The sequence below is a fragment of the Thermobia domestica genome, chromosome 16 (genome assembly GCF_964235325.1).
Source record: "Thermobia domestica chromosome 16, izTheDome1.hap1.1, whole genome shotgun sequence".
NCBI classification, from domain to species: Eukaryota; Metazoa; Arthropoda; class Insecta; order Zygentoma; family Lepismatidae; genus Thermobia; species Thermobia domestica.
In genome coordinates this window covers 73,678,173-73,692,453 of record NC_137469.1, presented here as the reverse complement: position 1 = coordinate 73,692,453, position 14,281 = coordinate 73,678,173, and the positions used below count along the sequence as shown (strand labels likewise).

General features: G+C 37.0%; 1 protein-coding gene across 6 annotated transcripts in view; it reads left to right on the top strand.

Annotated features, from left to right (window-relative positions):
* LOC145673166 (very long chain fatty acid elongase 7-like) overlaps positions 1-14,281 on the top strand; it is a 160,298-nt gene that overhangs the window by 64,954 nt on the left and 81,063 nt on the right. For all 6 annotated transcript variants that reach the window (XM_081742609.1, XM_081742603.1, XM_081742607.1 and 3 more), the window contains exon 2: positions 1,585-1,689. In XM_081742609.1, coding sequence (XP_081598735.1) covers positions 1,626-1,689 — 64 coding nt within the window. In that variant the 5' untranslated portion in view covers positions 1,585-1,625. The remainder of the gene's footprint in view (positions 1-1,584; positions 1,690-14,281) is intronic.

The window sequence follows — 14,281 nt, the reverse complement described above, 5'->3', positions numbered from 1 at the left end:
CACCAGCGAAGCCCATGAAATAATTCGAAATGTTTCAATGTGGCAACCCTGTTCACACGCAACTATTGAAGGATCTCGGCCAAAAACAACTTGTACCTTCTCTTTCGAGGAGGTGCGTACAAACACATCAATAGCAGCGCCACCAGGGGCACACTTGAAATAGGGATGTTCTAACACGTTTTGCAGCGTTTTCTTTTTCTAAAATGGACAACGGTTCAAATCTCCATAATATTCAAATTTTTCGATTTTATGTTCATTAAAGCTTATTCTGACAGTGCGAAATTGGGGTCATGGTGATTGAGAACTCATCTTTGTCGCGTGATATTCCTGGTTTGATTGCAGTTCCCGCCAAGTGGATTTTGTAGTGGACAAATACGCTATGTGTGTTCAAGGGAGGGGGGTCTCGAGGTTCTCCTGTCCTCCTTTTGTCCACTTTTGTCATTGCATCATTGTCGTCCATCTCATCATCATCATCTCCCTTAGGCACGGTTCATAATGTAAGACGTTAGACTCAATAATAAGAATAAGAATAATAATACAGTAGAGTACCTAAACCTCGCACTTGATAACTAGGCAGTCCGGATAATTGGGTCACACCCTGGCAAGCCAAAAAAAAAAAAAAAAAAAAACAAACTACGCTAGACCCTTTCAAGACCATTGCCGGGTATATTTCTGAGGTCTGTCTTATCAGGTAAATTACTGCACAGTGTGTATTCATTAATTTTCATTTTCATGTATAGTAAAGGCTCTATGCCTTCATAAAGTACCTATTTTTCCTTTGTTTAAGGGTATTTGGGTAGTTTATTCTGAAGCAACCAATACATACAAGTACAGTACAAGGGCGCCCATCAGAGGGGGCAAGGTGGGGCGCTCACCCCCAAGAGGAAATTGTACTTGGGAATATCGAAAACCCAATAAAATTTTTACGTTAGTTACAGCAAAAAATGAAACTATATTTGAAAAGTCGCTTATACTTACCCCCCTCCCCCGTTGGGAACCACAAAATGGGCGCTCTTGGTACAGTACAGTATTTTCTGGGGGAAAACTCGTACTTATTCTCTTTTAATCCTATTCCCGATAACCCGGCCACCCTTCGGTCTACATTAAGCCGAGTTTTCGTGATTCGACTGTAATAATAATAATTGTGCGAAGTATGAGCACTTCTGCTTGTTCTATTTTTATTTTAACTTCTAAATCTGCCAACAATAAAGTCATCGTGAGAGAACTATGATACATGTATCTGTTTTGTGGCTTGGCACTATCAGAAATATCAGCAAAACCTCTGAATAGACTATGATGACTGCGCTAATAAACATCTTTGTAAAAAAAAAAAAAAAAAAAAAAAAAAAATCGAAATATCTTTATGTCAGATACGAGCCTTATACATAGTATCAAGAGTCAACGTGATAAAATATGCAGAACATTACATAAGATTGGGAGCATATCATGATCAGCTGATTTCTTGGACACACGTTTTTTTCTTTGAACATTGATAAGATTTGAACAGAGGCTTTTTTTAAAAATGCTGATTTTCTACTGAAAAAAGCAAAACATGATCATAGTAGTTTTCTTATCTTTTCACAGGACATTGTAAGCATTAACAATACATTCATTAATTTCATACCATGGCCGAAGCATCATTTCAACATTTACGGAAGGAGGACCATATGATGTGGCTCTCTGAAACGGGTAAGTAAGCTATAATAATAATAATAATAATAATAATAATAATAATAATAATAATAATAATAATAATAATAATAATAATAATAATAATAATAATAATAATTCGAACGTCGATAATCCGAACGTCAAAAATCCGAACGCGGTCCCTAGAAGTTTTTTACATTTTGTCTTAATATAACGCTAGCGATAAACAAACAATAGTGTCCGTCGACATTGTGTGAAGTCAGTGTTTCTACAAAAGTTCATTCATACATAATTGTTTGTCATACATATTTTTATTTTTATTTTCTCTTAGGCCTATAAGTTTTAAGTGTAACTTACAAGATCAGTGTAATTTAGTGTACGAGCAGGTTCTTCAGAAACATTAAATGTAAGTTGCCTTACGTACGATATTGTAATTACTGTATGTACTGAATAACCACTCTACCCATAGAAGAACATACCGTACAGTATATGTAAGCCTAAATGGCATTTTCTTGGTCATTTTCGAAAATCCGAACAATTTGAAAATCCGAACTACCTGTGGTCCCAATTAGTTCGGATTTTCGACTTCCTACTGTAGTAGTACTTTCATATTACAAATATCAACAAACTCATGGAAGATAACTGCCCAAGAGTAAGACTTACAGTTCAGAATTTATAATAACACGCAAAGTGAAAAACAAAATATTTTTATGTAGACGTTGGTACGAGTGGTCACTAGTTCAACAGCAGGCCATGGTAGGCGTCGCGGTAAATTAAATGACTTTTTAACACGTTCAGCACTGCGTAGGCCCCATGAGACCCACAGGTCTACTTTGTCTTGTTACTTCTTTAGAAGGCCGTTGGTCCAATCTTGATAAGACTTTCCCTTTAAAAGGAACCAACCTGGCTAATATCAGACATAGGCCAATCGATACATGTTATGGAGATTGACAAAATGATATGCCTGAGTATAAAATGTCATAACATAGTTTTCGAGAAAATGAAAAGAAACCAGTTAATTTGTAAACCTAAAAATTGATGCTATAAGAGAACTATGCTACTTATTAAGTTGAAGCTGGTACTCAAATATATCTTTATTAAGCTCTTTATTATGACCAGGGTGAGATTTCATAACAAAAAATAAAGTGAAAAGTGATAAACATGAGACAAAAAAGGACCATAAAAGGTGCTATTACCCTCATTTATATGTATTTATAAAGAAAAGAAAGAAGGTAAATTATATCTATGCATATAAAAGAAGGAAGTCCTGAGTGAGTGAATAACTGATTGGCAGGGCCAGCCTTAAGCCGATTGGACCGATTGCTCACAATCGGGCCCGCGCCTAAGGGAACCCAGCGCTAGTGCCGTCTACTCTTCTCTCCAGTGTCGTTTTTAACAGTATATTACGCCCAAGAGTAAATAAGTATGCTGTGGTCCCTATGACTAAATTTTGCTCCTAATACATGTATTTAATACATACCATTCTCTTTGCGGGGCCCCGGTCAAGTGGCTATGGTACCGTTAAGATGGCTGTGCTACTCTTGTTTGTCAAGTACACACAACAACATATTGCAATACTGGTACATCCATGAATTAAACAAGGAAGCGTATAGCCTCTCCCTAACATGTAAATGAATAGTTTGTATTAAGTTTCCGGACATAAGCAAATATTTTCTGATTTTAATGCTGTGATAGTTTCTTTATTATTATTTTTTTTTTCATTTACAACTTCTGTTGTAAAAATAGATAAGTCCCCATTGAATATTCTGTACCCCCAACACGCCTAACACTCCTCCAAATTGCCTTACACACATCCTTGGACTTAAAAATATTGTTTTCTTTGAGTTTGTGTAAAAATGTGTATCATTATTCTGGGTGCACACTCTCTTTTATTTTGAAACTCCCCACTAACGAGGAAACCGACTCAAGTGTGACACGAAATTGTGGACGAGTTTATGCGCAAACGAAGATCTTTTGTGTACACTTAAACACATTAGAGGAGAAAACTCTCGATCTCAACCGTTTCGGAGATATAGAGGAATAAGAGGAAGGCTGGTGCTCCGATATTTTGCGAATTTTTGAATATGTAGCGATAGTACAAGTAAAAGAGACTTTTAGAAATGAAGAATTCCCTCATCCACGAAACTTTAATAATACGTCGCCTTAAAGATGAGGGTTACAAAACCGAAGAGTCTATAAAAATTATAGGGAAAGAATATTTTGGAGGGGAAAGGCAAAAATAACGAAGTTCCATTTTTGCCTGAAATATGCGTGTAAGGTGTCAATGTATAGCTGAATCGATCTTGGTACGATGAATCGAATAAAAGCATCATCAGGTCAACTAGGATGAAAAATGTAAAAAGTGGTGGCCGTCCGAACTTTCCAAACATTTATAATTTCTACAACTATTAACTGATCGGAATGACAAATGGCCCAAAAGTGCGTTTTACAATATAATAGTCAAGTGTGAAAATCGAAACGATCCATTAAAAGAAAAAAATGACAATCATTTAAACTTTCCAAATAAAAATAATTTCCGCAATTATCAACCGATACGAATCAAAGTTGGAACAAAAATGGGTAGGCAATTAAACAGCATAATTCAACAATAAAGTTTGAAACTGGCGGCTGTTTGTAATTAAAAAATATCTACTTGTCTCTTGCAGCCTTGTGTCAAAGATCTAATTGTATTTTTGTTCACATAATAACATCTCTGTTCCTTTGGCAATATAATTAACACATTTTCATATCACTTTTTTCATTTTCTACGAACTAAAGACATGATATATTATTTAAGTAATATCATACAATCTTGTTCTTCGTGTCAATGGCGTTTGTTATTGCTCATAGCCTCTTCTTTTTCCGGCCCCGGGTAAAAGCTACACCACTTACCTCAACATTCAATACCACTTTTATTCGCTCTGGTGCATCTTTCTTAACGATTAAATGCAATTTTCAAATATATTCACTCGCAACTTAGCCAAAAATCCACACAGTATCAGAGCACCAGCTTTACCCTTACCCCTCTATATCTCCGGAACGGTTCAAATTGAGGGTTTTCCCCTCTATTGGAATTCATTGTTCACAAAAATCGACTGCGCATAAACTCGTCCACAATTTCGTGTCACACTTGAATCGGTTTCCTTGTAAGTAAAAGTTACTGACGTTCTTACTGATTATGTCATGTGATACTACCGTGAATACCGAGATGGTATCAAATAAATCAGCCTCAGTGCGACTTCTATGGGATAGGTGCTGATTGCCACGGGTGCTGACTGCCACAGCCAATTATTGGTGCTGACTGCCACGACTGTCGCTGATTGCAAATATGAAGGTGCCGACTGCCACGACGGCGTGCTGACTGCCACGAGTGGGAGAAACTGTATTTGGAAAGAGAGGAATTAATCCCTCATACTAAATTTATGATTATTAAATAATTAGTAGGGATTAATTTAGTAATCATCACAGCAAATCTATGTGGCATCCTATAAGTTACAAAGTTGCTCACTAAGTGGAACGACATACACTTGGATGTTTATAAAGGGATTGTCTTTTCTGTTATATGTATACACGACTCCAAAAGTGCATTACCACCCGCAATTCTCTCTTTCCTGCAATAGCAGGCAACCCAAAAAGCTCAGCGCTTGGGTTGGTTGCACATTCGAAAGGCGTTGGACCAAACCTCAATTTTGTTACAAATATATCAGTGTGGCAAACTGCAAATAAGAGAATAAAATAAATTGTTAAGACTTACCATTTTATTATCGTGATGGCAATGAATGACATAAAAGTTACAAAATCATCTTACCTAAGCAGTTCAAACAAGGTGAATGGTAAGAAACACACATAAGAGGAAAGCAGTTTCTTTCCTTTTCCAAAAGAAAATCTCGTAAAAAAGAAAAAGATTTTATAATGTAAAGGTTTAATATAAAAGCCTAACACCCCAAAACAAACATCCACACGACACAGAAAGAGAGAGAAACACAGAATAAGGAACACCAATGGCTTAGCTGACTAGCGGGCCTCTCATACAAGATAAAGAGATGGAACCCTAGTTGTAAACCTAATTGTTATAATAATAATAATAATAATAATAATAATAATAATAATAATAATAATAATAATAATTATTATTATTATTATTATTATTATTATTATTATTAAAAATCGTCTACTTTCCCAATCTCTGACCTACCTAAGAGCATGTCTGTATATAGCGGTCATGTGAGTACCTTTTGTCGATGAGTGGCCCTAAAGGTAAAAGGGATGCAAATCTCTGAGAGAGAGGAACAAAAAACTTTCTTCTGATAAATTCTAGGGGAAAGTTCGAGGAATTGCTTTTGACGGATGCTTTCTTGTTTTTCGGGGACAGAAAGTTGTATCGGCTAAGAAATTACAGTATATAATATTGCAAATTTGCAAGTGCATTTATTTACAATGCAATTTGAGGTAATAAAGAAATTGAGGACTTCGGGACAAACGACTTGTCAAGTCCAAAAAGTGAAACTATAAAGAAGATAGCTTCACAAGGATTTCTATTCATCTGATTTTCTTCAAACTTGGCACATATATACTAGACCGAAAATAAATGCAAACATGTTTTTTTTTTTTCTTTCGGAGAACAGGTTAAAGGAGGCAAAGGGTCCCTTTTAAAGAAAGGGTACCTTTGATTTAAAAGGACCAAATTAAAGGAACGATACTCTGCCGATGCAAAGATGACTTCAAAGTACAAAATACGGGTTTTGAAGTTTTTCACAGAGAAGTTTTGCAGAGGCAATGCTCCTTCGAAATGAGAAAGGACTCCGAACAATCTTTATGGAAATTGGATTTCGGTGGAATTGCTTGGAACCGTGTTATGTTGTAGATATTATGTTCCTGAGAAAAAGTCTCAATGGACACAACAAAAAATCGTTGGCCGTTTGGCCACCATGAGGCCACTTTCTTAAAAAAAGCCGAAGAAAATGACATTCGAGATTTTGGACAAAAATACTAAAACCGTGATGTTGTAGATATTGTGATTCCGAAAAGGTCCTAATGGCCATATCCACCAAACACTGATATTTGGCCACTACAGGGCTACTTTTTTGAAAACAGCCAAAAATAGTGATATTGTGGATTTCAATGAAAATCAGTAAAACTTGATGGGTTGTAGGTGTTGTGATCCTGAAAAAAAGTCTCAATAAGCACAACCACCAATCACTGACCGTTTGGCAACTACAGAGCCACATTTTTGGCAACAGCAGAACTTAACGTTATTTTGGATTTCATAGCAATTGCTTGAAACGGTGATATGTTGTAGATATTGTGATTCTGGGAAAAGGTATTAATGAGCAAAACCACTAATCACTGATCGTTTGGCCACTACGAGGCCACTGTTTTGAAAGTAACCGAAGATGGCGATGTTCTTGATTTCGGTAAAAATGACTAAAACTGTGATATGTTGTAGATATTGAGATTCTGAGAAAAGGTCTTAATGAGCACAACCACTAATCACTGATCGTTTGGCCACCACGAGGCCACTATTTTGAAAGTAACCGAAGATAGCCACTTTCTGGATTTCGGTAAAATGACTGAAACTGTGATATGTTGTAGATGTGGTAATTCTGAGAAAAGGTCTTAATGGGCACAAACACTAATCAATGACCGTTTGGCCACAACGAGGCCACTTTCTTGAAAGTAACCGAAGATGGCCATGTTCTGGATTTCGGTAAAATCACTGAAACTGTGATATTTTGTAGATATTTTGATTCTGAGAAAAGGTCTTAATGAGCACAACCACTAATCACTGATCGTTTGGCCACCACGAGGCCACTATTTTGAAAGTAACCGAAGATGGCGATGTTCTTGATTTCGGTAAAAATGACTAAAACTGTGATATGTTGTAGATATTGAGATTCTGAGAAAAGGTCTTAATGGGCACAAACACTAATCAATGACCGTTTGGCCACCACGAGGCCACTATTTTGAAAGTAACCGAAGATGGCTATGTTCTGGATTTCGGTAAAATCATTGAAACTGTGATATTTTGTAGATATTGTGATTCTGAGAAAAGCTCTTAATGAGCACAACCACTAATCACTGATCGTTTGGCCACCACGAGGCCACTATTTTGAAAGTAACCGAAGATAGCCACTTTCTGGATTTCGGTAAAATGACTGAAACTGTGATATGTTGTAGATGTGGTAATTCTGAGAAAAGGTCTTAATGGGCACAAACACTAATCAATGACCGTTTGGCCACAACGAGGCCACTTTCTTGAAAGTAACCGAAGATGGCCATGTTCTGGATTTCGGTAAAATCACTGAAACTGTGATATGTTGTAGATCTCGTGATTCTGAGAAAATGTCCTAATGGGCACAACCAATAAATACTGAGCGTTTGGCCATTACCGGGCCACTTTCTTGAAAGTAACGGAACATGGTGTTGTTCTAGATTTCGATAGAAATGACTGAAACTGTGATATATTGTAGATATTGTGATTCTGAGAAAATGTCCTAATGGGCACAACCAACAAATACTGAGCGTTTGGCCATTACAGGGCCACTTTTTTTAAAGTAACGGAACATGGTGATTTTCTGGATTTAGGTAAAAATGACTGAAACTTTGATATGTTATAGATCTTGTGATTCCACGAAGAGATCTCCATGGGCACACAAACTAATCACTGACCTTTGCCCACAACCAGGCCACTTTCTTGAAAGTAACCGAAGATGGTGATGTTCTGGATTTCGGTAAAAATGACTGAAACTGTGATATGTTGTAGACCTTGTGATTCTGAGAAAAGGACACAACCACTAACCACTGACCGTTTGGCCATTACAGGGCCACTTTTTGGAAAGTAATCCAAAATATTGATTTTCTGGATTTCATTAAAAATGACTGAAACTGTGATATGTTGTAGATATTGTGATTCTGAGAAAATGTCCTAATGGGCACAACCAATAATTACTGACCATTTGGCCACTACCGGGCAACTTTCTTGAAATAACGGAACATAGTGATGTTCTGGATTTCGATAGAAATGACTGAAACTGTGATATGTTGTAGATCTTGTGATTCCGAGAAAAGGTCTCAATGGTCACACATACTACTCAGTTTCCGTTTGGCCATTACAGGCCACTATCTTGAAAGTAACCGAAAATGTTGATATCCTGGATTTCGGTAAAAATGACTGAAATTGTGATATGTTGTAGATTGCTGATTCTGAGGGAAGATCCTAATAGGCACAACCACTAATCGCTGACCATTGGCCAGAAGCAGGCCGCTTTCTTGAAAGAACCGAAAATATTGATGTTCTGGATTTCGGTAAAAATGACTGAAACTGTGATACGTTGTAGATATTGTGATTCTGAGAAAAAGTCTTAATGGGTACAGCCAATAATTTCTGGCCGTTTGGACACTACGAGACCACATTTTTGAAAGTAAGCTAAAATGGTGATGTTCTGGAATTAGGTAAAATGACTAAAACTGTGAGAAGTTGTAGATATTGTGATTATGAGAAAATGTCCTAATGGGAACAACCAAAAAATTACTGACCGTTTAGCCACAACCAGGCCAATTGAAAGTAACCAAAGATGGTGACATTCTAGATTTCGGTAAAAATGACTGAAACTGTGATATGTTGTAGATATTGTGATTCTGAGAAAAGGATTTGATAGGCACAACCACTACTCACTGACCGTTTCGCCACTACAGGTCCAATCGAAAATGTTGATTTTCTGGATTTCGGTAAAAATGACTGAAACTGTGATATGTTGTAGATATTGTGATTCTGAGAAAAGGATTTAATAGGCACAACCACTAATCACTGATCGTTTCGATACTACAGGGGCACTTTTTTTTTAAAGTAACGGAACATGGTGATGTTCTGGATTTCTTAAAAAAATAACTGAAACTGTGATATGTTGTAGATCTTGAGATTCAGAGAAAAGATCTCAATGGGCACACCCACTAATCACTGACCATTTGGCCACAACCAGGCCACTTTCTTGAAAGTAAGCGAGGATGGTGATGTTCTGGATTTCGGTAAAAATGACTGAAACTGTGATATGTTGTAGATCTTGTAATTCTGAGAAAATGGTACAACACCTAATCAGTAACCGTTTGGCCACTACAGGGCCACTTTTTGGATAGTAATCGAAAATGTTGATGTTCTGGATTTCCGTAAAAATGACTGGAACTGTGATATATTGTAGATCTTGTGATTCCGAGAAAAGGTCTGAATGCGCATACCCACTAATCACTGACAGTTTGGCCATTACAGGGCCACTTTTTTAAAGTAACGGAACATGGTGATGTTCTGGATTTAGGTACAAATGACTGAAAAGTGATATGTTTTAGATCTTGTAAGGTCTCCATGGGCACACAAACTAATCACTGACCTTTGGCCACAACCAGGCCACTTTCTTGAAAGTAATCGAAGATGATGTTCTGGATTTCGAAAAAATAAAACTGTGATATGTTGTAGATCTTGTGATTCTGAGAAAAGGGCACAACCACTAATCACTCAACGTTTGGCCACTACAGGGCCACTTTTTGGAAAGTAATCGAATATGTTGATTTTCTGGATTTCGCTAAAAATGACTGAAACTGTGATATGTTGTAGATATTGTGATTCTGAGAAAATGTCCTAATGGGCACAACTAATAATTACTGACCGTTTGGCCACTACCGGGCCACTTTCTTGAAAGTAACGGAACATGGTGATGTTCTGGATTTCGACAGAAGTGACTGAAACTGTGATATGATGTAAATCTTGTGATTCCGAGAAAAGGTCTTAATGGGCACACACACTAATCAATTTCCGTTTGGCCATTACAGGCCACTTTCTTGAAAGTAACCGAAAATGTTGATGTCCTGGATTTCAGTGAAAATGACTGAAACTGTGATATGTTGTAGATATTGTGATTCTGAGAGGAAGTCTTAGTGGGCACAGCCAATAATCACTGGCCGTTTGGACACTACGAGATGACTTTTTTGAAAGTAAGCTAAAATGGTGATGTTCTGCAGTTAGGTAAAAATGACTGAAACTGTGATTTGTTGTAGATATTGTGATTCTGAGAAAATGTCCTAATGGGTACAACCAATAATTACTGACCGTTTGGCCACAATAAGGCCACTTGAAAGGAACCAAAGATGGTGATATTCTGGATTGCGGTAAAAATGACTGAAACTTTGATATGTTGTAGATATTGTGATTCTGAGAAAAGTATTTAATAGGCACAACCACTATTCACTGACCGTTTCGCCACTACAGGTCCAATTTTGGAAAGTAATCGAAAATGTTGATGTTCTGGATTTCGGTAAAAATGACTGAAATAATGGAGTGTCAGTGGGTCAATTGGATTAAGATTTTTAAGTGGGTTGTGGGTCAACAGGATATGACTCACTGCGACAGACAACCCACCGTGACCCACTTTGACCAAACAATCCGTTCTGACCCACGCTGACCCACCGAACTACTGTGACTCACCAACCCATTCTGCTCAGTGCATTGTAGACAGCTTCTTCTGAGCACTGGTGAATTTGTCTACGTTTTACTTTCAAGGTTTTCTTTTTTCTTCTTTTTCACTTGTTTCTATTGAAGAAAGAACTTCAGGCACTCTTGCAGAACTTTAGGAAATTGATCATATTTGCAATTGTAATAATAGCAATAGGACTTACTTCTTGACTTTTCAGACACAGCCTAATAGTTTTTAGAGGAGCTAACTACTTGTTTTATTTTGAATCATCTATAATGTATGAATTATTATATAAAAATTTAATATAACTATGTATGTGTAATCATCAACATCAAAGTCAACTGAAATTACATTTGGCATATACATAGTTAGGCCCTAATCTCAATATCATTTTTTAAAACTCCCTTTTGTTGGGGGGGGGGCATTTTCTATATATAGGATTGATTTCTAAAAATAATCGAAAACGATCGATATTAGTTGACTGCCTAATATTGATATTAGGCAGTCCTTGATATGAACCACCGTGACTGCCATGATATAAATTTAACTTCAACTGCTTCTTCAATGTTCTTCTTTTTAGTTTTTACTTTCTATGGCTAGAGTCGACGGTGAAAAAAGATATGCTGTTCAGAAAATGCTGTTTACAATGCAGTGAGCAGAGTGGGTCATGGTGGGTGATGGGTCGCAGTGGGTCACGGTGGGTGGTGGGTCACATGCTGTTGACCCACGTCCCACTCAGAAAACTCGACCCACCGACCCACTCACCCACTCCAACTCTGGTTAACGTTTCGGCGTCTGGAGTAAACAAGTTCTGCCAGGGGAACTTTTTTCTTTCAAAATGTATTTTTATATGTTCATATTTATTATTATTATTAATTATTTTCTTGTATTTTTTCCTACATTATCTTAGATTAGTGACCGCGGTTTAGGATAGATTATGTAAAGTCAAATACGGTTATGTATATTTACATTTTCGTTTCTTTTTTCAAAATGCACTCCTATCTGTTCACGTAGTCCAAACGTAGGCATACACCTCTGTATTGATCAACTATAACATTCTAGTGTATGAGTTTATTTGCTTCGGCTCTTCTGAGCTTAAGATGTAAGTAAAAACATATTAAGAACAAATAATAAAGAAACTAAGTCTACCTGATGGATAAAAATAGGAAATTATATAAAATGCAATGAGCTGATCAGTACGGTACTGTATACGTACTTTTGGGCCACCCTGTATATTATTAATAATTTATTTCTTGCATTTAATAATAACTAGCTGAAAATAACCACTTTTTGCATGGGTCAGATAAAATATCTATGTAAACAAACTGAACAACGAAACGAAAATATATCGGTAATTTTCTACTACTTTTACATATCGCGGGAAACGCCCCTTGAGACCCCCTGGTTCAAAATTTAAAAAGAACGCCTCTGGCTCCCAAGCGATGGGAGCTGTATTTAGAATTCAACGCCTCTGGAAGAATCACCATTCATCTCAGCGACCGTGAAAACTAAGGATTTGATACTAATATAGGTCATTTTGGAGTATTTTTACATGTTTCTGTACATCTCCCCCTCCCGGTGACCCCGGCCCGCACGCAATGGTAGCTGATTTTGAGTCATCGCTAATTGAAGTGTCACCATTGATCTCAGTGACCGTGAAAACTATGAATTCGACACAAATATCGGCAATTTTCTAATATTATTACATGTCTCGGTAAACGTCCCCCTCCCCTGAGACCCCTGGTTCGATTTTTTAAAAATAAAAACCACTTGGTCCTGGTCTGGGGCCTGGACAAAAGTATCCGTTATTAAAATTTAGTAACTTTTTGTCAACTCGTCTGATCCCCAGGCCGCACACAGACAGACACACAAGCAAACTCGAACAAATAGAACAAACAGCGTTCTTTCGCATAGAATGTTGTTGCTTCCACCCAGCCTAAGTGCCGGAGGGCTTCTTTTATATGTAAACACGTCTATTGAATCTGCCTCTTCTATCGAAGTAATGGGTCACGTGTAGTGCTAGTATTAGCTACTTTGTTGTTATTGACCTTGAAGAACTAACAAATGGTTTCACATCAAGTCACAAGTCGCTTTGGTCCGTGAAGTTGATATACAGTAGAAATGACCTATGCATTACTCACCCGGTGTGAAATAGAAATATTACGTTGGTTTTATCTGAACTAGTGCTGTCGAAATCGGTTTTTGAAAAAACCGAAAACCGGTTTTTGAAAAAAGTGAAATTTCATAAAACCGAAATGTCGGTTTTGAAAACCGCATTTGCGGTTTCGGTTTTGAAAACCGCATTTGCGGTTTCGGTTTTCAAAACCGCATTTGCGGTTTCGGTTTTCAGAAAATCGGTTTTCTGAAAAACCGAAAACCGCAAATGTCACACTAATATCAAGTAACGACGAGAAAACAGCTAAGAATCTTTCCCCACTTCGGCTCACAGTTGCCAGATGGAGGGAAATTTTCCTCGGCGTAGGGAAAAAATTATCAAAATTTGCAGAAGGAAAAGAAGTTATTTTTTCTTAAAATGTCTTAAAGTGAAGGAAAATTCTTGGTGAATATACTTGTACAATTGGCAGAATAAAAAAATAAGTTGCAATTTCTCAAAGAGGCACGGGTATCGTTATTGGGAAGTAAAAAGATACAGAATAAAATATGATCGGTGTTTCCTTCACGTATAAACTACTGCAGGTGTCTGGGACTTTCGATAAGAAACCAGTCAACACATGCAAAACCACAACATTCACATTTATCGGAGTGGCAACAAATCAACAATAAAATTGTGTATTGAGATAGAGATTTTTTCTTTCTTTTCTCTTTCTTTTTTATTAAGAAAGGGAGGTGGTGCCTTTTTGTTAACAAAAGAAAGAGTGGCAGTACTATTTTTAAAAACAAGGGGAAAGAGCAATAATAATATAAAAGATGTCAGTCTAAGTGGATGATATTTGAAATTGAATTTCATGAGTTGCATGTGTAGTGATCTTAAATAGGGATATACCTTATTTCTATTGAGCTTAGTGTTGGCTTATTACCCTATTTTAGCGGGTACCACCCGATTTTCAGGTTCTATATTCGTCTCCCTCTTAAACATATCTTAATCACGAAAAACCACCCGCTTTTTGGGATTGGAGAAAAATCTAAGAGGACTTAGTTGATAAAGTGTT